This window comes from Trichoderma citrinoviride, assembly GCF_003025115.1.
Source record: "Trichoderma citrinoviride strain TUCIM 6016 unplaced genomic scaffold BBK36scaffold_3, whole genome shotgun sequence".
Taxonomy (NCBI): Eukaryota; Fungi; Ascomycota; class Sordariomycetes; order Hypocreales; family Hypocreaceae; genus Trichoderma; species Trichoderma citrinoviride.
Window position 1 is genome coordinate 512,088 of NW_020194711.1, and position 23,759 is coordinate 535,846.

Sequence of the window (23,759 nt, forward strand, 5' to 3'; positions counted from 1 at the left end):
ATGGATTCGGCTTGTTCCTGCTGCTCGCCATGCTTGCTTTTGGCCTCAATGCTGCATTATTAAGAGGCTCAACTTCCCAACCTCCAGCCTTTCCTTGACAACCCCCTTCTATCGCGAAGACTCTCCTTTTCGCTTTTTATTCCCTTCATTCTCTTCTTCTCCTCAGTAATCGAATCTCTCATCCCTCTCCTTGACCGTTGATTTCCACGGCCCGAGCGAACAGAACGAGCGACGACATCAGTGCAAATGTTCCCCGTACGACCAAACCGGACAGCGTCCTTTGCCGCCCAACAGCAAGCCAACAAGCGACACAGCAGCATGCCCAGCATGACGAGGCTACCTGGCCAGCCCATCTCCGTGCTCTTCGTGTGCCTGGGCAACATTTGCCGGTCGACAATGGCAGAGGGCATCTTTCGGCATTTGGCGCAGCAGCCAGAGTACAAGGACAAGATTGGCGAGATTGATTCCTGCGGAACGGGTGAGTCGATGCAAAAGGCTGGCTATGGACATGAATATGAGTATGAGACGGAGAGCGCTGACGACGAGGTGGTGTAGCTGCGTACCATGCCGGCGATCCGCCAGATTCGCGAACGATGGAGACGCTGGAGAAGCACGACATTTTCGACTACGACCACGATGCGCGACGAGTAAGTTGCCATTCCCTACTTCTCATGGCATTAAAGGAGCACTGTCGACTGGAACCTGATCTGACAGATGATTTGCCTAGATTACGAGAAGCGACTTTGAAAAGTTCGACTACATCTTCGCCATGGACCTCTCCAATCTCTCCGATCTGGAACGCCTCAAGCGCGAGAACAAGGACTCCAAGGCCAAGGTGATGCTCTTTGGCGAATACAGCGGCACCAAGAAGCCCGAAGTGGTCGCCGACCCCTATTACGGCGGCCAGGATGGCTTCGACAAGGCCTTTGAGCAGTGCTCTCGGTTTGCCAAGAACTTTTTGCAAGAAGTGGTCAACGAGCAAGGGGCGGCTGTCAACAAGGAATAAAGAAGAAAGGGGGGGGTCAGCCAGCAACCAAGATTACGATTTTCTTTTTTTCCCTTTTTTGATGATGACATACTGGAGTAGGCGGAAATGGGGGGGCGGGATTTGATACCCTACACACTTCACACACACACACACACACACACACATTGTTTGTCCTTCCCCTTCCTTCTGGGGATGCAAGATGCGAGATGCATGATATAAGGAGACTTATATGCCTAGATGGCGATCTGGAATACAGAGCATTTTTCGGGAATATAGGGGTGGGTAGATAGCATATGGCATTAACTGGAATATAGAATGGTTTGACAGAGCAACGGCATCGAAGGGGTTTTAAAGCTTGCCATTCACATCTCTTTTTAAGAAGTGGAATGTAAACGAAGAAGGGGCCAGGCGTATTAGCATTCTCCAACCGCTCAATATGGGAAGACGTCGAATTGCAGAATACTAATCTTCATTGGCAATCAATATCGACATCGAACCAAGAGCCATAGAGAATGACTTTTTGTGAAGTCAGCAATACCAGAAGTCATCACTCCTTCATAGGTACACCTACCAACGCTATCGATATCTCTGCTTTTCATCCTTGCCCGCCAGGCCTCGAAAGCAAAGCACTTGCAGAGATACTACCGCCTTCTCAGAATTTGATGCCGCGCCGCAACATGGTACGGTACCGCACCGGGGCCTGGATAACGGTGAATCGCCACCAAGGTGTTCGGCAACCGCCCGACCTCCTACCAGATGATCTCCCGTGTTACCGCCGGACTGATCACCCAGATCGCCATCCTAGCATGAGGCCGTCTGTCTTGTGTATCAGCTTAATTCAGTCCGTGTCTCACAATGAATATTCCAAGTTTGTTAGAGAAAGGACTTAATGTCCAGCTCCTCGAGTGCAATTCAAACTTCTCACATCCACATGCAGTGCAATAACACATCACGCTGCATAGGTAGGCAATCCGGTTACAGAAGTTAACAATACTGTATTGCTATTTCTGAGTTCTCGACTCAATGCAAGAGAGGGGATGTCACACGTTTTCCCTACTGCGTGACCTTGTCCTTGTCCGCATGGATTTCCTCCGCTACACCGACAACAGCACGCATCTCCCCGTTGGCCAATTCCCGCGGCCCTCATGACGCCCGTGAAAAAAAAAATGATAAACGCCGAATAAAGAAATACAAACACAGCGCCTTGCTAGGGAGAAACAGGAAAGGGAAAGAGTGGTAATATACAGGTAGGGGTACAAAGTCCGTCATCATGAGGGCTGGTGTTGCGTGTGGGCGATGTTCATTCAGTCCGGCACAACGCTGTGTGTCGCCCGTTCGTTTTCCTCTGTTGGTACACGTTGGTTGTTGTTACATGGCAGCGGCCTGTCTCTGGCGCTCTTGGCGGAGCTTCTCCATGACGCCAATGACGCCGCCGTTGCGAAGCCGCTCGAGGACAAGCCGCATGCCGTCGCGGCTCTTGCTGAGCTGGTCAATGGTCTTGGTGGAGGCGAGGCTCTCGATGCTGCGCTGGATGCCCTTTGCGCCGAGCCCGCCGAGGAATCCGGGCAGCCAGCCGCTGCTCTCCTGCTGGGCCTGGCCAATCTTTCCCCTGATCTTCTCGCCGAGCCGCGACTTGAACATGACGCTGGAGTTGACGTCGGTCTCGTTCCTGGCCACGGCCTCAGCCGAGCTGGGGACTTTAAAGTGCTGCTTCTCCACGACGGACAGCACGCCGGTGAAGTTGAGGTTGCGGCTCTCCGTCTTCATCCAGCCCTCCTTGATGTCCACCACGCTGGTCTCGAGAATGTAAGAGGCCTTCTCGCCGGAGGTGCCACCAGAGACGCTGGCGGGTAGCAGCTTGTACACTGCGCTCGGCATGCGGCTCTTCTTCAGGTGGATCCGCGTCGTGTAGAGGCGCTGGGTCTCCGGGTCGACATGGCTGGAGATGGTGTCGGTGCTGAGGACGTGGGCGGCGAAGGGGTTGAGCTGAGGGGAGGAGTAGCGCAGGAAGTAGGCGAGGGTGACGGTCGGGAAGGGATGCGAGTAGGTGTGGTTGGTGGAGTGCGTGAGAACCATGGTGAATGTTGTTACAGAGTTTTGCGATTGAAAGAGGAGAGAAGAAGGAGGAAGAATCGGTATCGAATGGCTTTGCTGCGACTGAGAAAAGTCCAGAGGCTCAGCGGCTCAGGACGTCAGGTTGATGCTTCGAAGATTCAATGGCTTTTTCTGTCGGCTCTCCCTGGGGTCCGTCGAGGTTGCCTGCTAAGCCGGCATCCGCATGTTCCGGGCAAATCCGCGAAGGAGGCAATCGTTGATACAAGAGAAGAGAAAAGAAGAGAAGAAGGACAAGCACACAATTCAAGTGCAGAAGCAGGGGGTGAAGTAGGCGATCCGAGGCCTCTGGCGAGAGGGGAGGTTAAATCGACTGACGGCGAAGGGCAGTGGCACGAGCATCGACTTTTTTGCCTTGGGAAGCACGCGGGCGGCGGGGCTGGTGATTGGCCACTGGTGAGGGGAAGCGCTGCAGGGTGGCCTGAATCCGGGGTTGCAGCTGCACGTGACCGGCCCTCCGTCGCCTGTGAGCTTGATCTTGAGCTTTGCAGGTTGGGAGTTGCGGAATATTACAACTAGTACCCCGCCAACATACACTCACCCAGCCTTGGCTTGTCCGTGGCTTTACCCTTACCCTTACATATGATGATGACAAGTCGCATTGGTCACACATGTTGCATCGGATAATGTGGCAAACAGCCAATTGGCATCTCTCAACTGCTCTGGACGGCCAATCAGAAGACGCTGCCGCAGCCTGTTTGCTAACCGCATGTCGGGTGCTGCGCCATTAGTCTCCTCCTCCGCCGACGGACAACTCACACCACACCATCCCACAGACTCCCATCTCGTTTCTATGCGCTATCATGTGCAAGCATCGCTTTGTATTAACAATCAAAACAAGTCCCAAACAAAATACTAATGTGTCGGCGAATTACCGTATTCTATCCGACTCAACTCCCGAACCACCCACGTCAGCAATACTACTACTACCAGCATCCGCATCGCATCCAGGTCATCTATATCAAAAACTCCTCGCGCGCAAAGTGTCTCAGAACCACCCAGCCCTCGTCAAACGTCTTCTTCTCAAAACGCACAATGATGGCCGCATGCGTGTGTCGATCGTTCTGAATCCAGACCGGATACTTCCTCCACTTGAGTGAGTTGAGCGACCGGATCATCTCGAACTGGCACGGCGCCAGGGCCAGCGTTGGCTGTGTCGGGATCGACATCCGCCTCTCCCGAGCCATTGTGCTTCTGTCCTCGGCATTCATGCCCGTCTCTTCATCTTCGTCCTCGTCCGCCAGGTACTCCTGGTTCTGCGAGCTGTTCAGCGCCTCGTAGGCGTGCTCGACCTCTTCGCGAAGCTCCTTGATCAGGATCGGCACCCGGTACTCGGCAACGTTGATGCCTGCCATGCCGCCCTCATGCAACCTGATGCGCTTCGTGCTCCGTATGGTCTGGAAAACCGAGTTGATGAGGTAGGCCACCACGCCGATGGGCACCAGGACCGACACCGTAATCATAAACGGGATGCCCCTCATCCACCGGATGCCCGTTTCGGTAAGCGACGACAATGTGACTGGCGCGGGAACCTTGGGTCGCGGAGAAAATGGATGCGCCGCATCTAGGATGACGCCTTCTACGTCTTGTTTCAGATAGTTGACTTTGATCCGATCAATGTCCCTGTATGGGTCCGTCTTTTCTATGCATGTCGTGTAATAAACGGCGCTTCGGTCGTTGACGATGTTGCTGTATAACGTATGCCTTCTAAACTTCTGCAGCCCCAGCATAAAGATGGACTGGGGATCCGCCATGACGGACAGCAGGGGCCGGCCGGTGTCGCGGAACTTGTCAATGATGAACAGTTGGCTGCCCGACATGGACAGCGTCCGCGCGCCCAGAACATTCCACATGTGGTTATGCCATCCTTTCAGGGGCGTCCGTACGCCGAGATGCGGCGTGGCAAAGGTCGCAAAGTTCTGCTCTCGGGTATCAGCCATTGAAGATCGTCTTTCGCCGGCCAAGAAGTACTAAGGCGCGTTGCTTACCACGCACTCGACCGAGTCGAGGATGCCCTTTGCGTACAGCAGACCAACCGCGTACCGCGACACCAGGCCGCCGAGAGAGTAGCCCACGACGCTCAGCTTCTTGATCTTGCCGCCATTGTTCTCAATCATCCGCAGCTCCTCTATGATCTCGGCGCAGACTCGCTCGCCGCCCAGCTCGATGCCGTCATAGGTGAAGCTGCCGCTGTTCCGCTTGGCCAGGAGCAGGTAGAGTTCGTCGGGAGAGTGCTGGGCTCGTAGCGTCTTTGCGATGTTGTTCATGTGGTTCGGATTCCCCCATAGCTTTCGTCAACAGCACCGGCAAGTTAGCTTCAGTGACAAACACGCGGCAGTTTCGACACAGCAACTCCTGGGAACCATTCATTCAAACTCACCCCGTGCACCAGGACGCAGAGGTGGTCCGCCTTGTTGCTCCCGCCGGCGAAATCCATCCTGAAAGCTCTGCCTAGGAGTCGTGACCCGGCCAGGCGAGCAGACATTAGGGGCGCAGGGCAGCGGAGGTCCTTTTTCTACTCGTTACATGGGGGAGGCGCATTACGTAGGTTCGGGAAAAATGGATCGCGGAGATAGTTCCACGTTTTGTTGGTGTTGGGACGCCCCGATTGAGTAAGAAGCGTAATCTACAGCCAATGTATTTCCGCGCAGAGCCGGGCCGCGTGTGCCAGAGCTAACGATGGGCTGATGGCAAAGTCCGCCAAAGCAGTTGCATTGAGACAGGATTGAATGCTATCAAGCCTAGCTTTTTTTTTTTGCTTATCGGGAGACTGTAACAGGTGGATGACCTGGAGGATTTGACTGCATGAGGTAGACGTGGACAAGACGAGATAGCGAGCAGCAGAGTCTTGTTGTAGATAGTACAATTTTACATACTGCAAAAATTACAGCTGGGCCTTGCACGTGTTTGGTATCCCAAGCTGTCAGGACAGGTGACTTGTCCTACAACTGTCCAAACATTCTGCTTATGATTCAGACAGTTCCTGCTATAAGTGTGAAGACTATTTCAACCGCATCACAAGCAAGAAGCGGCGCTTTACACTCGTATGCGGTTGTTGACCAGAAGCGGACATGTGGTTCATAAGGCGAGTGGATGATCCAAGTTTGTCCCGAGTTCTCGCCGTAAAGTCGCAGTAAAAGCAGCGCTTGCCAGCCACCTACTACAGTAAAAAGAAGGCTAGCCAACTCACCTAATCAATGCTTCAGGCTTTGTTCCTGTGATCTGTCTCTATTGTATCGAAAGACGACAACTCTTGATAGGGCTCTCCTGCATCCACACAGGCTTCAGGTTTCAGTTCGGGCTCCATCCGCCGCCCCATCCCGGCTGCTTAGCGCCCCCAGTGGCTCCCTGCCGCCTGTGGCTCGGCAGCCTCACGCCTAAACACCGGCCGCAGCGGCCCCCTGACACGCCCCTGCAGCGCCGGCAAGGCCTAATATCGACCAGACGCCTCGTGCATCCAGCCATGCCTCAAGTCATCAAAACAAGCCGAAACTCAGATCTATCAAACAACGTCCAATCCTTTGCTCAAACCTCACTTGATCACATGCTCGCAGAGGGGAGCGAGCACAGAGTCAAGCAAATATCAATACGCATGACTTGCACCTAGTACGACCACAGCAGAACACCTCCGCCTGCAGATAGAGACTGTGCATCTCTCGCCTCTCACTCCCTCCCGAGGCTCTCGCCTCCAGCAGGCTCGTCATGAGCCTCTCCCTCAAACACATCCCCTGCCCGGCAGGCAACAGATGCACCGCCTTCCAGTGCATCTTTGGGCATGAAAAAGACAAGGCCAAAGTCGACGACGACAGCATTGCCGCGCCGGCAAGGGACGGGCGACTGTCGCAGCCAGATGAGCCTCGCCCAAGCAAGCGATTAAAGGTCGACGACGCAAGCCGTCCTCTTCCATCGCAAACGCAGTCTGGTGTAGCCTCCGAGAAGCAATCCGAGAATCCAAAGAAACAAACTGTGACGCTGCAGAGCGCCACGCGGCCAATTTCTCCGCCTCCGCTGAGGAGAAAGTCTACTGCTTCAGGCCCAACCGCAAACGCAAGCACGGCGTCTTCCCCAGCTATAAAGAGCCAGCAGCAGACCGTGAAGCCCAGCGGTTCTTCTGCCCCCAAGACAGCTGCTGCACCGGCGAAGCCCAAGAAGGCCGAGTCGCTGAACCCTCGACTGCTCAAGAGCTCTCCAGCGAGCCATGAGATTCGACTGAAGCTCCTCAGGCTTGTCCACCAGGAATTTAAGCGCCTCAACGACGAACTGAAAAAGACTGTCAAGGACCAAGAGCAGAAGCTTCTTTTATCCGACCAGGACCTCATTACTCGAGCCCTCGATGAAGAGCAGGCATGCGCCATTGAAAAGCCGGCTGTGTACTCCAACGTGATGAAGAACAAGGTCATGCAATATAAGCGCATGACCACGGCTCAGTGGAGAGAAAGCAGGACCAAAGAGACACGAGAAGCTCAACAGAAGCTTCGGAAGGACGACATGTTCGACGGAGAGCCCAGAAAGATTGAGACTGGCCTCACCCACGCCCAGGAAGTGCAGCTGTTGGGGCGAATACTCACACCGCTCGACGACCTGGTTAACCATGGCTATGTCCCAGCCGTTCCCACTCCAGAGCAAATCCAGTCGGCCCGGGAGGGTCTAGAAGCGGCAAAGGGATGGGAGAAGTGCGACCGCTGCCAGCAACGGTTCCAGGTCTTCCCCGGGCGTAGGGAGGAGGACGGCGCCCTGACGACAGGAGGAGCATGCAACTTCCACTGGGGCAAAACCTACGTCCCAGACAAGCTGCCCGGAGACAAAACAAGAGTGCCCAAACGATACCATTGCTGTGGCCAGGAGGTTGGCGAATCGGCCGGGTGCTTCACTCACGACCACCACGTCTTTAAAGCGACCGATGCGAAACGACTGGCTGTTGTTCTCAACTTTGCAGAGACGCCTGAGAATCCCCTTGCGCCCAAGGACAGAGCAGTCTGCTTCGACTGCGAAATGTGCTACACGGTTCACGGACTCGAACTGGTACGCCTGACCGCCACCTCATGGCCTACGGGAGAGGACTTGCTGGACGTATTGGTCCAGCCGATTGGCGAGATCCTGGATCTCAACTCTCGCTTTTCTGGCGTCTGGCCCGAGGACCTTGCTTCGGCCGAGCCCTGGTCCCTCAACGACGATCTCACGCCCTCTAAGGCAGGCGAAGAGGGGAGCGAAGACGGCGAGCTCAAGCCTAAGAAGAAGAAGCTCAAGATCGTATCCTCCCCCGAGGTCGCCCGCGACCTCCTCTTCTCGCTCATCTCGCCGTCCACGCCCCTCATCGGCCACGGCCTGGAGAACGACCTCAACGCCGTCCGCGTCGTGCACCCGACCGTCGTCGACTCCGTCCTGCTGTACCCGCACAAGATGGGCCTGCCGTACCGCTTCGGCCTGAAGCGGCTGATGAGCGTCCACATGAACCGCAAGATCCAGCAGGACACGGGGCCCAAGATGCTGGGGCACGACTCGGGGGAGGATGCCAGGGCCGCGGGGGAGCTGGTCCGGTTGAGGGTCATGGATGTGTGGAACGACATGAAGAGGAAGGGCTGGCGGGTTGTGGACGGGGAGATTACGCCTCCCGAGGGCGAGAAGGGGGGGTTGACGGAGGCGTTTATCGAGAGTGGTCACTGAGGCTCTTCATGGGATGAGTTGAGTGCCGCCTATTTTTGGGATTGCCTGCCGTGGGGGGTTGGGATATCTTGCGTCAACGTTCACGCAAAGTTTGATTCACGTAGCTTTAACGATAGTCTTTGCAGAGACAAGCCTTACAATACACGCAGCAAGCATGAGTGAGAGCAAATTGCTGTAGTTTCTCTCATTTTACACAAGGCTTCTTCGGCCTCTCATAGCTAAAAGTACAAGATTGTTCGTCGTGATTGGGATCTTCTTTTCCTTCCCGTATCCCAGCAATGAGCGGGGTGTTCTTTCAGGCTTCCCATCTTTCCATTACTCCCACACAACTCTCTCCGCCAACTTACACCCTGCCCACAGACAGCAGATACTGACTGCCGCCGCCTCCCTTGCCTCCCGAAGGCAGATACGCCACGTTGGGGTTCGCCGACAAGGCCTGCGCAATCTCGCGGCTCGCCTCGATCTTCCTGATCTGCACCAGCCCGTCGCCGGCCTTGGCAATGGCCTTGCTAATGGTCTCGGCGCTCTCGGCCTCGCCCTCGGCGCGGATGACGCTGGCCTGGCGCTCCTGCTCGGCCTTTTCGACGATGAAGCGCGCGCGCTCGGCGTCCTGCTGGGCAATCTGCTTCTGCTCGACGGCCTTTGTGAACTCGCGGCCAAAGGTCATGTGCGTGATGGAGACGTCCTCGAGGGCAATGTTGAACTCGGCGGCGCGGCGCGTCAGGTCGCTGCGGATGCGCTGGGAGACGGCCTCGCGCTGGGTGATGAGCTCGGCGGCGTCGAACTGGGCGACGATGGCCTTGAGGACCTCGTTGCCGATGGAGGGGAGGACTCGCTCATCGTAGTCTGCGCCGAGGTTCTGCATTGTAATTACCGTTAGCACACACCATACATGTTACACCTTTCCTTTCTCCCAAGCCGTTGGTAGTGAAAAGATCCAACGCACCTGGTAAATCTTTGGCAGGGCCTTGACGTCCGGCCGGTGCAGGACTCGCAGCGTCAGGCTGACCATCTGGAGATCCTTGCTGCCGGTGGTCGTGGCGATGTTCCTGGGCTTGGTGCGCACGTCGAAGATGATGCTGCGCTGCAGCCAGGGGACAAGGAAGTGCGTGCCCTCGTTGACGACGTCCTCCTTGACTCCGGACAGCCTGTCGAAGATGACGGCCCTCGTGCCGCCGCGGACGTCATAAATGGACTGTGAGAGGAGGAATGCGCCCGCCGAGGCCGGGATGGCCATGCGGTACATGAGGTTGAGCGTTCGCGCGAATGCCGCCATGGTGTAGTTGGTTCTCTTGTCGCAGGTATTTTCCCAGTTATGAATTAGGCACCCTCCGAGGTTTCGAGGCGGCAGCTGTTCCGAAAGGGCGAAGAAGAGAAAACGCCCTGTTGCGAATGGATGATGAAGCTCGAACCTGCCTGTAACTCGAGCCTTGTCCCGCACTTGCTAGAAGGTTGCTCTGATTTTCCGGAAAGCGCGCTAAGCCACGTTAGGCAAGCTCGGCAGGACCCGCGAAGATGCTCTGCCTTTTCACCAATTCCGACTCATTCCACCCTCGCATTCTCTCTCTCTCTCTCCCGGCTTTGACGAAACGGAAATCGCAGCACTCGACGAAATCCTTGTACATCAGACACCATGAGACCTACTCAGGCGCTTCAGGGCGGCGGTGCTCCCCAGCCCAAGATCGGCCAGTAAGTGCCTAGTCCCGGGCAGACGGAATCGTACCATTGAGTTTGCGGCTTTTCCACAAGATGCGAAGGTCGAGTTCGATGGGGACGATGCGGCGTCTGCGTGATGATGCTCGAGGAATTGATCATGATGCTGACACCTTTGAACAGCTGGCTCGGCGACTGGGGCTCCTTTGGTGAGTTTACCTGAATCCTCGATCGAATACAATGGACGATGGCCGATGGACGATCCGCGAAAGAGACGGAAGACAACGGGATGATGGCGCACGAGCGACTACGACAACGGGATGGCTCGTTTAGCAGAACAAAGGCAATTGGAGGAAGGGAGTCGCATGCGGCAAGGATGGCAGTTGGATGATGCGTTACGGCCAAGGAACCTCGGGACGAACCACGACATCGAAGGGCATTGAAGGAGTCGACTCGCATGCTAACCCATGATATGCAGGTGGTGCTAAGCAGAAGGGCGTCGTCACGTTTGGCATCTCCGCCAACCGACAGAACCCCTTTGCCGGTGCCGCTCACGACGCCATCTTCAACACCTTCCGCCGCACCAAGTCTCAGATCTTCTACTGGCTCCCCCCTATGCTGGCCGGCTACTACCTGCTGAGCTGGGCTACCGAGAGGTATGAATGGAATGGGATATTATGAGTTGCTGCTGGGCGTGATTGCTAATTCTGGCATGATTAGGAACCACTACCTCAACTCCAAGGCTGGCCGTGCTGAGTTTGCCGACGAGGAGGAGTAAAACGGTGCATGGGGCTTGTTGGAAAATGAACGTCCGGGGGACAGTGTACATCAGCGTCTAGACTGGAGAAAATAGAACGGTTGACTCCATGAAATTGGCTTCTTTGTTGCTTCACATGTGTCCATTCGGTTGATACGATGAGTGACGCCCTTATAGCACAGAAGAGCGTTGAAGAGACGTCACTAATGCAGGATGACTTCTTGACCCGAACTTGATGATATGCCCTCTACTTCCAGACATCAGCCTTTCAGTTACATGGCCATTTACTGTCTAATTCTACGCTCCCCGAGCAATGACAACTCGCGAGCCAATGCTTCCATTCAGTCATCCAAATCTCAGCCATCATGATAGGCCAATGCACGCATCACGTGATCCCAATTGGCTCCGGAGAAGAATTGCTCGGCGTGCGGCACTACAAACCGCCGAAGATTTCAAAAGCGGGTCCCTTTCACCGAGAAAAATAGATCAGTTTATCAGTCGCGGAAGGAAATTTTTTGAAAGCGCCTCAAAAAACCGTGGGAGGACGACAGACAATATCATATCAAAACCGCAACCAAAGTTTGCGCAAGTCGTTCAATTGGTGCAATTGAACCCATTTTGGAGTCTGTCCGCATTATTAAAGTATTTATTTTACTTTGATATCCTCTATTCGGGCTCTTTTATACCCTTCCAATCCCCTTACATCTTCATTCTTAAAATTCCCACAGCTCTTCTTCGTCGCATAATACACAACAGCAGCAGCAGCCATGGCCTCCGAACGCTCCGACAAGAAGGACAAGAAGGAGAAGAAGGAGAAGCGAAGCGACGAGGCCGGCGTGGCCAAGGCCAAGAAGGACAAGAAGGAGAAGAAGGACAAGAAGGACAAGCTCGCCTCCGTGCTGGACGAGAAGCTCCAGCAGGACGTCGCCGCGCAGACCTCCGCAAAGGCCTCGGAGGAAGCATCCGACATGGAAGAGGACAAGCAGCAGCCCGAGCAGCTCCCTCTCGAGCGCAAGGTCGTGCCGTTTGCCGTGCCGCTGGCGGATGAGAAGGGCCAGAAGAAGATTTGCAAGACGATCCGAAAAGGTAAAACCTCACCCTTTTTTCTCGCTTTCCCCCCCTTAAAAAAAAAAAAAAGACAATCTTGGGCAATTCGCTTACTGATACGTTGTGAAAAATAGCCGCCAAGAACGGCACCCTCAAGCGCGGCGTCAAGGAGGTCGTCAAGACGCTCCGAAAGTCCCCCCCCAGCGCCCCCGGCTACACCTCCTTCCCCGGCGTCGTCGTCATCGCCGGCGACATCTCCCCCATGGACGTCATCTCCCACCTGCCCGTGCTGTGCGAGGACCACAACGTGCCCTTCATCTTCGTCACGTCGCGCGCCGAGCTGGGCGCCGCGGCCAAGACCAAGCGGCCCACCAGCGTCGTCATGATCATGGAGAAGGCCGAGGGCAAGAAGAACAAGCCCGCCAAGAAGGAGGCCGACAAGGATGACGAGGAGGACAGCGGCGAGGCGTACAGCGAGAGCTACGCTTCGCTCGTCAAGCTCGTGCAGAAGGAGGCTAGCAAGCAGGCGTTTTGGACAAAGGGTGAATCGAAGGCGTGAAGGGGGAAAAAAAGGTGGGAGAGAGAGACCAATTGCGCAAGAATTTGACTAGTGTCAAGGTTCTGATGTTGTGGGAAATGGCGGCTGATGCAAAGTAATCTGGGTGTACGTTTAAAAACCATACCAGAGGGGAATGATTGTCTTGCAGCAAGACTGCTGGGACAACGGCGGCGTTCAGGTATATAAAGTACTGCATTGATCAATGGAATCGTTTCGTTTTTGATACGCCTGGTTTGATTCAGCGATCTTGATCTGCATCACAATGGCACGAGAAGACGTTTCACATGTTTCCGAACTGAATTGACTAATACTAGGTTGATGTTATACACTAATCACCACCAGATGTGATGGCGTTGACATGATCATGAGTTTCCATTAACTCCTCCCGAAACCAGCCTCAGGAAAAGAATCATTAACTATGCGTTTAGGCAAAGGGGTTGGTCCTGGTTCCCCACCAGTTGAGAACCAAGGACAGGCCGATGGTCTCTAGCAACTTGGCAGCGATGTTGACGCCAACAGTGTCCAGAGGCCTCTTTTCGCTGAAGAGTTGGGTGATGAACTGCGAAGACGGTTAGTATCTCGTCGAATTCAATGCTAAACTGAACCAAAAGAGAGAACATACCGTAGGAGCAGAGGTGGCGGCAAAGATCAAAGCACCCAGGTACGCAGCGCCCTTGTGGCTCAGGGTGCCGGTGGCGTTGAGCAGAGCTCCCACGCCGTAGCTCTGCAGGGCGGAGCCGACAAACGAGGTGCCCCAGGCGACGGCGGCGCCGCTGGCCTCGCGAGAGCGGATGAACTCCTCCTTGGTGTTGGAGGCCTTTGCGCGGTGGTAGGTCTGGCCGAAAATGGGGGCGAGGACGACGAGGTCGACGCCGTGGTTGAAGAAGGTGCCGAGGGCGATGGCCGAGGGCTTGACCGCGGGGAAGTCTGCGTTTTGGACGATGGTTAGTTTCATCTCTTACGTGGTGAATCTGATGATGGCAATTGGGCGGTTTTGGTAAGAGAACAGGAGAGTGGCGAATCGAGTGAAGGGAGATGGTCAAGCTGAAGACGAGCATGAATACGGGATTGAGGCGCAAGACTCACATTGAAGAGACATTGTGATGGATGCTATTCGATGTGATGCGATGTGATGGAGAGTCTCGAGAGGATGATGAAAGAGTCAAAGGTTGTCGTCGTTCAGTTACAATGGTGTTCGCAGCAGGTATGCCAGTCAAAGAAGTATACCAGATGAATCACCAACCGGCAGCACCTGCCCAGCTATTTGTATTCTGCTGCCGCCCCCTTTACATCATCACGCAAGCCACACTGGAACTTCCTTCCTTCCCACATACCACAATCAATTACGTCTTTGGCTGCCCCTCACCCCAGACAGCCAGGCATGTACTAGTCAGCTAGTAGCAGTATTACAGCCAAGGTTCGTAGCTGCTGTTCCGGCAAGCTGCCATGTTTGCCTCATTCTTTGTTTGCTGGGTACGTTTTTCTCCTCCGCTTTTGGGGCGGGTTGATTTGGGTTTGGGTCCTGGCGAAAGCATTTCGTCACCGTGATGATGATGTCACCACTACGCTCACCAAGTTTGGTTTTGTGCTACTACTTGTACTGCCAACTACTACTTCCCTCTATCGCCCGGATGAGGAAATTCATTTCTTCCAGCTTTTGTGGGCTCTGAACGGGCGAGCTGGAAGTTGGTCGGGGCTCCACTGTGTTATGGGCTTGATTGAGTCAATTTGACGAACTTGAATCATTTCAACATTTTGCAAGAAAGAATCCGGATCCATTGTGGTTTGTCCTAGCAGCTGTACCGTGAATGCTGGGTAATTGTACTATACGGTACGCAAAGTGGTCAGCTTCGTTTCTTGGTAGACCGATTGAGATCTTGGCCAAGCGTCATTATCTAATGTAGCGGCTATTGTCGCCATAGGTATGTAGTAGTTCTAGCCCTGCTCCGACAGTTGCATCCGTTCGGACACGTTCATGTATGTACTCGCCGGGTTGACTTAGAGTGCCGGGTATGTATGTAATGCATGCGTCTTATTGAACAACCTGGAACCTTGCCGCAAGGATGTGTCTGCAGGGCAAATTGATCTACATGAGCTGGGGCTAGCCATCTTTCCTCTTACTTCGGTGTCTTATGTAAACCGTTAACCTCGGCCAAGGCCATTCCCACGACATCAAGTCAGAGGTCGTCCGATTCCAGCCCCAACAACAATTTTCAAGCCAAAAGTCACCAAACTTCAAAATCCCGAATTGCTCCACTGCGGGGATTCGTACATATGTATGGATTGCTCGTTTTCTTCGGATGCTATCCTATCCCTGCCGTGGGGCTGCGCGTCTGTGTCGTTCAGCTCCTGTTGACGACATTTCCGATAACCTCGGGTGATGCAAGTTTTGTATGTCTGTACACTCAAGGAAGTGCGAGAACTGACATGCATGACAAGAAAAACGTGAGAATATCGATTCTGGGGTAAAAGGAAGGTCAATTGGTAGTATCCGTCTGGGCTCGAATAGACGTTCGACCTCTCACGCTTCGTCACTCATCGTTTCATCTGGCCGCAACAAGACTGTCAATTGACTTTTTGCCCAGTTTTGCATTATGTGTGTAAAAAGCTGAGAATAGTAACAATGGAAGACGAAAACGCATGAAAAAAAAAAAAATAAAAAAAAAAAAATAAAACCAAATACAAATCTTTACCCATGTAAACGTGTTCCCATAAACCCCTTCTATGCTTGGAGATGGCCATACTCGCCGCTGCGCAGCCCTAGTAACGCTCTAACATCGTGGACGTACTGGAGACCCTCCAGCAGAGGTACTAAGTGCATCAAGTCGCCGTCTGTCGGGTCATTGATCCAGCCTTGGATCGGTATGGCGTTGTCTGAAGCAAGCAGAGTTAGCCAGGTCACACACTTGGTTATGGCGTCGACAACGCACCTTCATGGAACAAATAGCTCAGCGGGCTATTGTCCAGAATCATCACTTTACTCAGGTCCGGCTCGACTGCGCTCAAGTCTTTGATATACGCTCCCTGTCGATATGTGCAGTGCTGGCGGTAGTATCTCGCCGAGAAAAACTTCCTCTCCGTCTCGAGCCAGTCAATCACTGGGTCGGCGTACTCCTGGACCGACGCCGTAAAAATGACCAGGTTGAACCACTTGCACACCCTGCGCAGGAACTCGTCGCAGTAGGGCCGCTTGTTGACCCAGTACAGGATGGGGTGCTGCGCCGCGCTGCTCTGTCCGCTCATGCCCAACGTCGCCGTGTTGAGCTGGACTTCAATCATGTGGCCGCTGTTCATTCGTCCTCCCTTAGACATGCTGTGGATCAGCGTCTCGTCGAGATCCAGGATGAGCGTCTTCTGCTGCTTCCTCGTAGGCTCAAGAAGATTCAGGTACGATGGCTGTCGTCGGGGGATCAGGGGTCGCGGAGGCGCGGGCGTCTTCGGGTACCTGGTCAGGGCGGCGATCGGAGAAGTGGGAGATTTGAGTTGCGCAGAGAGATCGCTTCGGCTGAGGTCGCCCTTGCCGTGAGAGGCGGTGGACTGCGACTTTCTATGTTTCCGCTGCTCCTCGTCGTTGAGCTTGATCCGGATGGAGCGCCGCGCGCCGCCGCCGCCGGATTCGTCGCTGGGTTGGGCTGATTTGGAGCGAGTATGCCGGTTCTTGGTAGCATGAGGCTCGTCCTCGGACTCGGACGACAGACCGGACGAAGAGGTACTCGACGAATGAAATGGTTTCGACGGCACTCCGAGATGCCGTGAGTTGCGGCCAGTCTTGCTCGGCCGTTCGGCAGAGGCTCCGTACAGCTTGTCCGTGCCCATGTCTCCGCCGTGAAAGCCGAACAGCTTCTTCAGCTGCGTCATGGGCGCAAACTTGCCAAAGTCGTCGTAGAAGCAGGCCAGCAGGTAGTAGCCCGGCGCACACAGCGTGGCCAACAGCCAGCGTATGCTGCTGATGAAGCCGGACGCGATCCCCCGGGGCAGCACATGCCACCACCTCGAGCGCTTGCCATCGGGCTTGGACTCGCAGAAGAGCGGCGTCTCCTCGGTAGCAAAGGCGGCCTCGTCGTCGTGGTCGTCGTTATATCGCTTCTCGGCGGGGGAGCCCTCGGCGGCGGAGGGCTGGGCCTCGTGTCCATCCGCCTTGTCGTCGGGCACGTCGAGCGCCTTGTCGTCGTCGAGGCCGGCGGAGACGCTGTTGGATCGGGAGTGGGTGGGACTCGGCGGCGGCGACACGCGCGCGGTGATGATGTTGAGCGAGTTCATGTTGAACAGGGAGAGCAATCCATGGGGCATTGGCGGCGGCTCCGGGGAAACTGAGAACTGAGGAGGCTCGGTATTGCGCAGTCGGCGGGATTGACGGACGGCAGGGAGCGAAAAGGGAGCCGTCGCAGCAGATGCCGAGGCCGTTCGAGGGCCGCTTCCGGCTCTCTGGGGATGCTGCCAATGGCCCTGCAACGCGCTCCAGGGGGGTTAAAATGAGCCTCCGCAGGGCGCGCGGGAAACGAGTGTCATGAGTGAGTCGCTTCCAAAGGGGGAGGAGAGGGGGAAGTGAGAGACGGAGGCGGATGGGCGACAAGCCGCAAGTCAGACGGGATGCGATGGCAGAAAAAAAAGGGCACAAGACAGAAATGACGCTACGTGAGAAGGCTCGGGAAATGGCTGGAGGTGCTGGAAAGGCTGGGGGGAACTTGTGCTTAATGAAACCACCAGAAGAAGCCGTCAGTTCTGGCAGCGAACACTTGATGTAACTTGCAGTACTTTGGTCAAAGCACAGTCAAGCTCGACTCGGCCCAGAAGCGTTGAGGCCAGAAAATCCCCCCCAAGCAAATCGGGCCAGGTCGTCATCAGTCAATGGCTAGCGCTCGGCTTAGGCAGGCCAGGTAGCATCGAATAGCGGGCCAAGGCCGCTGGGAGGTCAGATGCCGCCCACGCTAGGGCGGGCTTTTGGGGGGGTTGCGGGTGGTTTGCAGCGGAATCAGCAGGGCTTGTTGGGGGAGCCCTACAAGTACGAGTACGATGCTGAGGGAGAGTGGCCCAATGCGCGGCTCTGCTTGGAGAGTCGATGATGGTTGGAGAGAGGAGGTCTGGTTCCGGGGTTGGATGCCGAGGAAAATAGTTTGTTTGGTGTTGCATTTGGGTCTAAGAGGATTTGTTGCGTATGTAAATGCTGATGCTGACATGGAGGAATGATATGTAAGGTACGAGTAGATAAGTAGGTATCGACTGGCTATCTAGCAGTAGACATCAGAGCAAGAGATGCTGTATCATCAACAAGGTAGATTCTACTCTTCAACAATGTGCATTCAGACATCGGGGCAGAAGGCCTCTCTGCTGCGCTAGGCGTGCATCTTACATTAGTGCACAGCGGGACTGCATTAACGTGGAATGTACGGAATTCCAGCCTCGCGCGTTGAGTCACGATCTCGAGCACCTTCTTTTTGCGCCCACAAACCAACCCAAACCAAACCAGACCCCGCCCACCTCACCACACCCGTTCCGGAATTCTCAGACAGAGACACGAGCATCAAAACCTGCCAGCATCATCGTCGTCGGATTTTTCACCCGTGCTTCACCAGCGTCGACGCAGCCGCTGCCGTTATCGAACCAGCTCGAACCTCTCTCTCTCTCTCTCTCTCTGTGTCGCACAAATTTCGAGTCATAGCGCCAATCGATCGTCTCCCATACAATATTTCTCCCCGAGCATCGGCCCCTCGATCATCGCACACACGTAAAACCACAACACAGCAGAGAACAGCATCGCAACGCCTCTCCGCACAGTCGCATACAGCCTACGATGCCCTCCGTCTCCTCCGGCCACGCGCTGGACCTGGAAAAGTTCCTCAAGTCGCTCAAGGGACAGCCATTGGAAGCTTCCATCAACAGCTTGATATCGTATGTGATTGTGATTCATCAGTATTTCGCACTTAGTGCGGGGCACGATAAGATTGTCGCAACGGCGGCGCGGCTGGCCTTTGCCTCTTGCTCTATTGGCCGCGATGCGACAGAGGGTGGGCGACGCAGCAATGCACAGGGCACAATGTAACTGACCAGCGCTTCCTCCAACGTACAGCCTCCTCAAGCGAAGACAGATCAAGGGATCCGAGCCCTGCGCCGTCGCAACCGCCCACATCCTCCTCCAGGTCGTCGCCCGCTCAAAATGGCACGACGTCGACAGCCTGCTGGCCAACGTCTCCCGGACCGGCCGTAAGCTGGTCGACGCCCAGCCCAACGAGCTCGTCATCGGCAACATTGTGCGCCGCGTCCTGGGCCTGATCCGCGACGAGGCGTCCGAGGACCGAGGCGACAACGCCGACGAGTCCGCGAGCGATGCGCCCACCCCGACGGACATTGTGCCGCCAGCAGCCAGCAGCCAGCAGTGGACGACAAGACGCTTCGACTCGGCCGGCAAGGAAGCCCCGGCCGCGCGCCCCCCAATTGTCTCCTCCTACAGCTCCATCAACCCGCCCAAATCGCTGTTCCACCTCCTGTCGACCTCTCCGCCCGCCGACGGAGACGTGTCGCCCTTTCGAAACTCGGGAGCCTCGACGCCGACGTGGAGGGGCAACTCGAGCCAGATCCACGCGCTGCGCTCCGAAGTCATTGACGGAATCGAGGAGATCAAGGACGAGATCAGCCAGGTGGACGACCAGATCGCCGCCTCGGCAGAGGTGCAGATTCACCCCGGCGACCTGGTGCTGGTCCACCAGCCCTCGACGACGGTGGAACGGTTTATCCTCCGCGCGGCGCAGAAGCGCAAGTTTACGGTGCTCATCGCCGTGGCGCCCCCGAGAAGACACTCTGCCGAAAGCCAGCACGCGACGTTTAGGAAGAAGCTGTCGGCCGCGGGCATCACAGTGGTCAACGTCATGAACGGCGGGCTGATGGCCTACATGTCCCGCGTCAACAAGGTCATCATCGGCGCGAGGGCGATTGTGGCCACCGGAGGGGTCGTCGCCGACGCCGGCTCGGCAGCCATTGCCCGGGCCGCCAAGGAGCAGGGCACCGCCGTGGTCGTGCTCAGCGGCGTGTACAAGCTGAGCCCGGAGAGCCCCTTTGACGAGAGCTCGCTGATTGAGTGGGGCGACTCGTCGACCTTTGTCAGCTTTGCCGACGGGCCGCTGGTGTGCGGCGCCGAGATTCGAACTGCGCTCACCGAGCTGATCCAGCCGGAGCTCGTCGACACCTACATCACCAATCTGTATGTCTCCATTCCCTGTTGTACAATCGGGAAGTCGGTTACTAATTGTCAACAGGGGCACACATTCGCGCGACCACCTGTCCAGCTTGATCTCAGACCACTACAAGCGAGAAGATGCCGACTTTCACATCTGGGAGGAGGCTGAGCCGTGATGATGATTTAACGATGTACGACTACAACAAAGAGTAAAAGAAACAATACATTAGCCAGCATCCAGTGACTAAGCAAATGGATAGTTTGAGGCAAGGATCAAGAATAGACTATTTCTGGCTGGCAAAGGCATGAGTGATGGTCGAGCAGCTCAAAGGGCTTCGTCACTAACGAAGCGTCTCTAAGTCATCTATCTCTGTGACTGATGACATCTTTCGATCGGGTGATAACGTTCTAGCTTGGAATAAGAAGATGATTCATTTCTAAATACTATCTAATGTCAACTTTCTCATGTTGTCAAGTGAACAAACAGCCGGCCCCTAGTCTACCAAGACTCATCGAAGGCAACTGGCCCGTATCCCAAACGTCACCCCTCCCTCCAAGCGAAGCCGCGTCAGCGAACAGAGGCAGCCAAATCCTTCCCTCGCCATCATTGGCCGACGCCGGACAAGTTCGCCATCTTCCTCTCTGCCGCACCCAAAGGATTCGTGCCCCTCCAATGAACTAATTTCAACACGCCAACAGAACTCCAACAGGCAGCGCAACGGCAAACGTCACCGGGGCTGCGCGGCCTAAGAACTACTACTACTACTATCGCCCAGAGAACAGCCTGCAGCACTAGTACCTGGAGGGGCCGCTTGACCGTGGTTGGACAAGGAACTGGGGATAAGGTAGTCTAGGTAGAGAAGACGATGATGGGTTAAAAGTTGTTGAAACGAGGCTTGATGGGAGTGTGACTCGTTTCTGGCGTGATTCGGCTGGCTGCCTGAGAAAGTTGTGTGCGTATGTCCAGGTAGCCGTCCAAGTACGGCTGAAGCTGCTCGTTTCCCTTTTCTGCCACCTGCTTTTGCCACTTGTCTTTCGTCCATCAATCTCTTGACAGTCTTGGGAGCTTGACGAGCCAAAAGGGTCAAGTACCCGGTGTTTTCTGCCTCGAGGAGCTGTTTGCTGGGTTTACCTACATAAAACAGCCCACCATCGCCAGACCTACTGAATCATCATCATAACTTCTGTCTACCACAGAGTGATAGCTTCACACTTTCAAGAACAAAGTCTCTTCTCATTCATCAACAACATAAACACCAAAAGAAAGCATCGCCGTCACAATGTCCATCAACAACACCGGCGGCGACGCCACCCATCCCACCCCCAACGACAACCATCTGCACGTCCAAGGCGACGACGCTCCTCCTCCCCCCTACACAGAAACAGACCTCCTCAGCAACGCGGGCAGCTCTCGCTCCCCTCGCCTCGCCCCAGCAGCAACAGCATCCGTAACCCCATCAGCAACAGCAGCGGCAACCCCCTTCATCGACGATGCCGCCTCGTCCACCGCCGGCGAAACCATCTACACGCCTCCCCTGACGCCCCGCATGTCGCCGACGAGTTCCTCCTCTGCGCAGCCCGCCGCCTCGCTGTACTTTGAGCTGAGGCCGTCGTCGGGCCTGGACGAGTCGTCGGTTCGGGGGGAGAACGTCGTCGTTCATACCGTCGATGTGAACGAGGCTTCGAGGCCGGAGGACTTTCCGTACGTGGCTGAATGGGCGGATCGCGATGTCACTGCGCTCGATTGGTCCACCTTTATCAACTTCCTCATTCCGGATCACAGCACACGGCAGACCGAAGCCGTCATTCACCGGAAACTGCTTGACGAAATACAATCAGACGCGGGCAAGACCAACACCCCCGGCACAGTCCAGGTCGAAGCCCAGCTCATCGGCCAGGTTGCCGACGACGAAAAGACCTCCTCTTCGCCTCATGCATCCGCCCAGCGGAGACGAGACGCCGAGGCCACCGTTCAGCAGTGGAACGACGGCTTCTTCGGCCCGCGAGGCATCCGAATCGTGCTCAACGAGCCGCCCCCGAGACCTTACTCCTCCTCGGCGCGTCAGATGCCCGGCGGCTGGGAGGCAAACTTCGATCAGACGACGCCGTCTACGGCTGAGCCTGGCCCATCGACGACGACGACGACGCAGTCTCAGCAGAGGGCAGGTCGTCGTCCAGGGCCTGGGGGCTGTAGTAGTAGTAGCTCATGGGGGAACTGGCAGATCGACGGCAACGGCGTTCGCTACGGCAACGGCTTCGTGGCGGATCAGAATGGTCTGCGCATTGGCAACTTGGTCATGGATCAGCACGGCATCCGGTACGAGAACAGCGCCGCCGCAGCGGCAGCAAACCAGCAGCAGCAGCAGCAGCGTCACAGCGACATGCGCGGGCGGGCTCACTATCAGCGTGGTAACGAAAAGGAAGGCCAAAGACGCTCTTCCTCCGCCTCCTCCACGTCGTCCTCTTCATCTTCTTCATCCGAGTCATCTATCGGCTCGCTCCCCAGCTATGATGATGTTCCCCTCAGCTCGGTGCAGCTGTACATCAACCGCCTGCAGGACTGGACCAGGAACCCAGACCAGCTGCGCACCAGGGCGGACGTCAAGCAGCTCAAGACGGAGCTCAAGAGCATCCCCAAGTCGCAGGACAACTCCATCGAGATGGACAAGAAGGCTCTCAGGGCGCAAATCAAGACCTTGACGGCTGCATGGCGACAGATCAAGAAGCAGCAGAGAAAGGAACGCAGGGCCCGCAGGAGGGAGCGCCGCGAAAAGAGACGAGCAGAGCGCAAGGAAAGGAGGCAGCTCAAGAGGGAGATGAGAAAGGCCCGCCGAGATGCCCGGAGAGGCGCCACGACGCCCGTTCCTCCTGTACCTCCTCCCCCGCCACCTCCCGTTCCGCCCCATCATCCCGGAGATGCGGCGCCGCCCGTCCCGCCGGTGCCTCCTCCCGGGCCTCCGCCGCCGTTTACGGGCGGTTTCCCCTGGGGACGGCCAGGCAGAGGCAGAGGCAGAGGAGGAGGACAACACCACCATCATCATGATAACCAACATCATGATAACCATCATCATCACGATCATCAACAGGGTCCTCACCGCGGCAGAGGCTGGGATAGAGGCGGCCGAGGTGGAGGCCCAGGCTGGGGCAGAGGCTGGGGCAGAGGCTGGGGCCCTCGTCCTCCCCATGCTCCTCCCCACGGCAGAGGCTCCCCCGGCGACGGCGGCCTGCTTGGGGGGATGTTTGGCGCCGGCGGCCCGCTCGGTCCAGGGGGTCCGTTTGGACCCGAAGGGCCGTTTGGCCCGGGGGGACCTTTTGGCGAGAAGGGGCCGTTTGGCGGCAGGGGACCGTTTGGTGACAAGGGCCTCTTTGGTGGTGGCGGTCCGTTTGGCTCGAACAGCTTCTTTGGATCCAGTCAACAAGAGCAACAACAATTCCAGCAGCAGCAGCAGCAGGGCACTACATCCTCCGACCGCTCCGTCCCCGGCTCCTGGCCCGACGAAAAGAAGCACCCAGCCACAGACCCCTCCCAGGACGACCAAGGAGTAATCCCCCCTCCAGGTCCGGCGGCATCGGCCAAGTACCGCGCCATGGAGGGCGTCGAGACGGCGATCCAGCACCAGGAGGCCGCGCTGGAGAGCGCCGAGCCGGGGTCCTCCCAGCGGGAGGGGCTGGAGAAGGCGCTCGAGGAGATGAAGAAGAAGCTGGAGGCGATGAGGGTGGAGGCTGACGAGGAGTATGCGAGGGAGTTGGGAGGGGCATGAAAGATGAGCAATGGTTTGAGTTGTTTGTATTATAGCGTTGGGATGTT

General features: G+C 56.1%; 11 protein-coding genes across 11 annotated transcripts; 6 read left to right on the forward strand and 5 right to left on the reverse strand.

Moving 5' to 3' along the window:
• Positions 1–327: 327 nt before the first annotated feature.
• On the forward strand, positions 328–1,006 carry BBK36DRAFT_1138672 (phosphotyrosine protein phosphatases I; the record flags this gene model as incomplete). Its single annotated transcript, XM_024893258.1, has 3 exons — positions 328–478; positions 556–647; positions 728–1,006. The coding sequence occupies 3 exons, from the start codon at positions 328–330 to the stop codon at positions 1,004–1,006; spliced, it is 522 nt and encodes a 173-aa protein (XP_024751877.1).
• A 976-nt stretch (positions 1,007–1,982) lies between these two features.
• On the reverse strand, positions 1,983–3,309 carry BBK36DRAFT_1134491 (hypothetical protein). Its single transcript, XM_024892327.1, has 3 exons — positions 3,159–3,309; positions 2,340–3,094; positions 1,983–2,294 (listed from the first exon to the last, which is right to left on the reverse strand). Exon 2 carries the CDS (start codon positions 3,062–3,064, stop codon positions 2,357–2,359), a length of 708 nt encoding a protein of 235 aa, XP_024751878.1. The 5' UTR covers positions 3,065–3,094; positions 3,159–3,309; the 3' UTR covers positions 1,983–2,294; positions 2,340–2,356.
• A 747-nt stretch (positions 3,310–4,056) lies between these two features.
• Positions 4,057–5,537, reverse strand: BBK36DRAFT_1113147 (DUF676-domain-containing protein; the record flags this gene model as incomplete). The annotated part of the gene is made up of 3 exons (XM_024889877.1): positions 4,057–5,019; positions 5,089–5,388; positions 5,481–5,537. The coding sequence occupies 3 exons, from the start codon at positions 5,535–5,537 to the stop codon at positions 4,057–4,059; spliced, it is 1,320 nt and encodes a 439-aa protein (XP_024751879.1).
• Positions 5,538–6,802: 1,265 nt separating this feature from the next.
• On the forward strand, positions 6,803–8,764 carry BBK36DRAFT_1113267 (hypothetical protein; the record flags this gene model as incomplete). The annotated part of the gene is made up of 1 exon (XM_024889887.1): positions 6,803–8,764. The coding sequence occupies one exon, from the start codon at positions 6,803–6,805 to the stop codon at positions 8,762–8,764; it is 1,962 nt and encodes a 653-aa protein (XP_024751880.1).
• Positions 8,765–9,107: 343 nt separating this feature from the next.
• On the reverse strand, positions 9,108–10,040 carry BBK36DRAFT_1111973 (hypothetical protein; the record flags this gene model as incomplete). Its single annotated transcript, XM_024889760.1, has 2 exons — positions 9,108–9,623; positions 9,711–10,040. 2 exons carry the CDS (start codon positions 10,038–10,040, stop codon positions 9,108–9,110), a joined length of 846 nt encoding a protein of 281 aa, XP_024751881.1.
• Positions 10,041–10,397: 357 nt separating this feature from the next.
• BBK36DRAFT_1131822 (UcrQ-domain-containing protein) lies at positions 10,398–11,285 on the forward strand (the record flags this gene model as incomplete). The annotated part of the gene is made up of 4 exons (XM_024892014.1): positions 10,398–10,453; positions 10,601–10,626; positions 10,896–11,073; positions 11,138–11,285. 4 exons carry the CDS (start codon positions 10,398–10,400, stop codon positions 11,193–11,195), a joined length of 318 nt encoding a protein of 105 aa, XP_024751882.1. The 3' UTR covers positions 11,196–11,285.
• Positions 11,286–11,705: 420 nt separating this feature from the next.
• Positions 11,706–12,999, forward strand: BBK36DRAFT_1134494 (L30e-like protein). Its single transcript, XM_024892328.1, has 4 exons — positions 11,706–11,842; positions 11,911–12,260; positions 12,356–12,800; positions 12,869–12,999. Exons 2-3 carry the CDS (start codon positions 11,942–11,944, stop codon positions 12,778–12,780), a joined length of 744 nt encoding a protein of 247 aa, XP_024751883.1. The 5' UTR covers positions 11,706–11,842; positions 11,911–11,941; the 3' UTR covers positions 12,781–12,800; positions 12,869–12,999.
• A 205-nt stretch (positions 13,000–13,204) lies between these two features.
• On the reverse strand, positions 13,205–13,879 carry BBK36DRAFT_1166471 (DUF1761-domain-containing protein; the record flags this gene model as incomplete). The annotated part of the gene is made up of 3 exons (XM_024894918.1): positions 13,205–13,339; positions 13,403–13,707; positions 13,867–13,879. 3 exons carry the CDS (start codon positions 13,877–13,879, stop codon positions 13,205–13,207), a joined length of 453 nt encoding a protein of 150 aa, XP_024751884.1.
• Positions 13,880–15,502: 1,623 nt separating this feature from the next.
• BBK36DRAFT_1166472 (hypothetical protein) lies at positions 15,503–17,040 on the reverse strand (the record flags this gene model as incomplete). The annotated part of the gene is made up of 2 exons (XM_024894919.1): positions 15,503–15,654; positions 15,711–17,040. 2 exons carry the CDS (start codon positions 17,038–17,040, stop codon positions 15,503–15,505), a joined length of 1,482 nt encoding a protein of 493 aa, XP_024751885.1.
• Positions 17,041–18,466: 1,426 nt separating this feature from the next.
• BBK36DRAFT_1134495 (nagb/rpia/CoA transferase-like protein) lies at positions 18,467–20,133 on the forward strand. Its single transcript, XM_024892329.1, has 3 exons — positions 18,467–18,669; positions 18,848–19,975; positions 20,031–20,133. Exons 1-3 carry the CDS (start codon positions 18,572–18,574, stop codon positions 20,125–20,127), a joined length of 1,323 nt encoding a protein of 440 aa, XP_024751886.1. The 5' UTR covers positions 18,467–18,571; the 3' UTR covers positions 20,128–20,133.
• Positions 20,134–21,231: 1,098 nt separating this feature from the next.
• On the forward strand, positions 21,232–23,713 carry BBK36DRAFT_1191178 (hypothetical protein; the record flags this gene model as incomplete). The annotated part of the gene is made up of 2 exons (XM_024896710.1): positions 21,232–23,125; positions 23,219–23,713. The coding sequence occupies 2 exons, from the start codon at positions 21,232–21,234 to the stop codon at positions 23,710–23,712; spliced, it is 2,388 nt and encodes a 795-aa protein (XP_024751887.1).
• Between the last annotated feature and the right edge of the window lie 46 nt (positions 23,714–23,759).